At 62.0% G+C, this 3,322-nt stretch overlaps 1 protein-coding gene across 1 annotated transcript in view; it reads right to left on the reverse strand.

Annotated features, from left to right (window-relative positions):
* Nucleotides 1-145: 145 nt before the first annotated feature.
* Nucleotides 146-3,322, reverse strand: part of LOC113962978 (neuropathy target esterase-like) — a gene marked incomplete at both ends in the record, with an annotated part of 4,313 nt that continues 1,136 nt past the window's right edge. The window contains 4 exons of the mRNA XM_027673767.1: nt 146-260; nt 340-468; nt 1,124-1,204; nt 2,177-2,336. Coding sequence (XP_027529568.1) covers nt 146-260; nt 340-468; nt 1,124-1,204; nt 2,177-2,336 — 485 coding nt within the window. The remainder of the gene's footprint in view (nt 261-339; nt 469-1,123; nt 1,205-2,176; nt 2,337-3,322) is intronic.

Consider the following 3,322-nt stretch of genomic DNA (forward strand, 5'->3'; position numbering starts at 1 on the left):
GTTGTTTTGGGGATGGTCATGGTTGGTTTGGGGATGGCCATGGTTGGGTTGGGGATGGCCATGGTTGGTTTGGGGATGGCCAAACCCTGAGGAGGAGTTTAGGAAGCAGAAGAATCTTTTCTGTGCTTTTTTCCATCAATTTTGCCCTGATTTCCTCCTTTCCCCCCCGCAGGACTCACATGGCTGAAGAGCTCGTTGGTCAAGCCCAGGTAGTTGTGCAGGGCCAGGAAGGTGACGCGCTGCAGCCGCACCATGATGATCTGTGGGGGGACAGGAGGCCACCGGTGACCCTCTGCCACCCCAAGGGACCCCCCGATGTCCCCCCAGCCCCCACCTCACCTGCACCACCCGCACCAAGCTCTCGGGGTACTTCTCAAAGATGGCGGAGAAGGCCTCGACCGGCAGGCGCAGGATGGTGGAGTCCTCGGCGGCGCGGGCGCTCACCGTGCGGTACGGCCGCTGGTGGCCCTGCGGGACACGGCTGCTGGGGGAAACCTGGCCAGCACTGGGAGCTCCAGTCCGGCCCTGGGAGGGGTTTGGGGGGAGTTGGGAGATGGGGAAGTCCCAGGGTGGCAACAGGAGTTGGATCGGTTGGGGTTGGGCATGGCCATGGTTGGACTGGAGGGATTTGGGGATGGACATGGTTGGTTTGGGGATGGTCATGGTTGGTTTGGAGATGTTCATGGTTGGAATGGTGTTGGTCATGGTTGGGTTGGGGATGGCCATGGTTGGGTTTGGGGATGGTCATGGTTGGGTTTGGGAATGGTCATGGTTGGGTTGGGGATGGCCATGGTTGGTTTGGGGATGGTCATGGTTGGTTTGGGGATGGCCATGGTTGGGTTGGGGATGGCCATGGTTGGGTTTGGGGACAGCCATGGTTGGGATGGAGATGGTCATGGTTGGGTTGGTGTTGGCTGTAGTTGGTTTGGGGATGGCCATGGTTGGGATGGGGATGGCCATGGTTGGGATGGGGATGGTCATGGTTGGTTTTGGAGATGGCCATGGTTGGTTTGGGGATGGCCATGGTTGGGTTGGTGTTGGCCATGGTTGGTTTGGGGATGGCCATGGTGGGTTTGGGGACAGTCACGGTTGGACCAGGAGGGTTTGGGGCCAGCGCCGGTACCGTGATGACATCGAGGATGCTGAGCAGGCTGTGGACACTGTCCCCAGGGAACACCTCCTTCATCACCGTCTCCTTCCCGTCCTGCCGAGCACAGAGCCCTTCGTCCCTTCCATCCCTGGTGCCCCCGTCCCATCCCTGTTCCCAGAGTGTCCCCTGGGTGTCCCCTGAGCGTCACTGGATGTGCCCAGGTATCCCTTGGGTGTCCCTGGGTGTCCCCTGGGTGTCCCTGGATATTCCCAAGTGTGTTCAGGTGTCCCCTGTCTGTCCCTGGCTGTCCCCTGGATATTCCTGGCTATTCCCAGGTGTCCCCTGGGTGTCTCCAGCCATCCCCAGGTGCCCCCCGGCTGTCCCCTGGCTGTCCTCTGGCTGTCCTCAGGTGTCCCCTGGGTGTCTCCAGCCATCCCGAGGTGCTCCCTGGCTGTCCCCTGGATGTTCCTGGCTGTCCCTGGCTGTCTCCTGGTTGTGCCCTGGCTGTCCCCTGGCTGTTCCCAGGTGTCCCCTGCTGTCTCCAGCCATCCCGAGGTGCTCCCTGGCTGTCCCCTGGATGTTCCTGGCTGTCCCTAGGTGTCCCCTGGCTGTCCCCAGGTGTCCCCTGGCTGTCCCTGGATATTCCCAAGTGTGTTCAGGTGTCCCCTGGCTGTCTCCAGCCATCCCCAGGTGCCCCCTGGGTGTCTCCTGGCTGTCCCCAGCTATCCCCTGAGCTACCCACCCCAAGACCCTCATTCCCACCCCCAAACCCACCAGAGATATCCACGGGCATGGAGATGCAGCGGCTCAGGGGTGGCTGCCCTGGGTGTCCCCTGAGTGTCCCTGGGTGTCCCTCGGATGTCCCTGCCTGTCCCCTGGGTGTCCCCTGAGTGTCCCCAGCTATCCCTGAGCTACCCACCTGAAGACCCCCCATTCCCACTCCCAAACCCACCGGAGATATCCACGGGCATGGAGATGCAGCAGCTCAGGGGCAGCTGCCCTGGGTGTCCCTGGGTGTCCCCTGGTTGTCCTTGCCTGTCCCCTGGCTGTCCCCAGGTGTCCCCAGGTGTCCCCCCGTGCCCTCACCGGCTCGGTGAGCAGCAGCTCCAGTTTGCCATCCTGCAGGACGTAGATGCTGGTGTCGGGCTGGCCGGGCCGGAACACGTACTCGCCCTGCTGGCACTGCTGGAACACCATGTGCTTGCACAGCTCCAGGAACAGCGGCTTCTCAAAGTGCCCCAGCACCCTGCGGGCACAGCCGGGGCACAGCGGGTGACACCGGGCCCAGGGCCACCTCTCCTGGTTGCCACGGAGATGGGGATACAGGAGAAGAGCGGCCGGTGGCACTGGGGTCCAGACTCCGCTGGGAAATGGTCCCAGCTGGGGGCTGGTCCCTCAGGGGGAATTCTGGACCCTTGGATGGATCCTGAGCCCCAGGAATGGATTTGATTCCCCCAGGATGGATCCTGATCCCTCAGGTGGAATTCTGGTCCCTCAAATGGATCCTGAGCCCCAGGGATGGATTTGATCCCCCCTGGATAGATCCTGATCTCCAGGGATGGATCCTGAGCCCCAAGAATGGATTTGATCCCCCCAGGATAGATCCTGATCCCTCAGGTAGAATTCTGATCCCTCAACTGGATCCTGAGCCCCAGGGATGGATTTGATCCCCCCAAGATGGATCCTGATCCCTCAGGTGGAATTCTGGTCCCTCAGATGGATCCTGAGCCCCAGGGATGGATTTGATCCCCCCCAGGATGGATCCTGATCCCTCAGGGGGAATTCTGATCCCTCGGATGGATCCTGAGCCCCAGGGATGGATCTGATCCCCCCGGGATAGATCCTGACCTCCAGGGAGGAATCCTGATCCCTTAGGGGGAATTCTGATCCCTCAGATGGATCCTGAGCCCCAGGGATGGATTTGATCCCCCCGGGATAGATCCTGACCTCCAGGGGGAATCCTGATCCAGGGCCAGACCCATCAGGATCCAGGGCCGGATCCCGATGCCAGGGCCAGATCCCGATCCCAGGGCCAGACCCCAATCCCAGGGCCAGACCCCAATCCCAGGGACGGATCCCGATACCAGGGTCAGACCCCAATGCCAGGGACAGACCCCAATTCCAGGGTCGGATCCCACTGCCAGGGCTGGATCCCGCTGCCAGGGCTGGATCCCAATCCCAGGGCTGGATCCCAATCCCAGAGCTGGATCCCCATCCCAGGGCCAGACCCCA

The sequence above is a fragment of the Neopelma chrysocephalum genome, unplaced genomic scaffold (genome assembly GCF_003984885.1).
Source record: "Neopelma chrysocephalum unplaced genomic scaffold, ASM398488v2 Primary Assembly neopelma1_186650, whole genome shotgun sequence".
Lineage (NCBI taxonomy): Eukaryota > Metazoa > Chordata > Aves > Passeriformes > Pipridae > Neopelma > Neopelma chrysocephalum.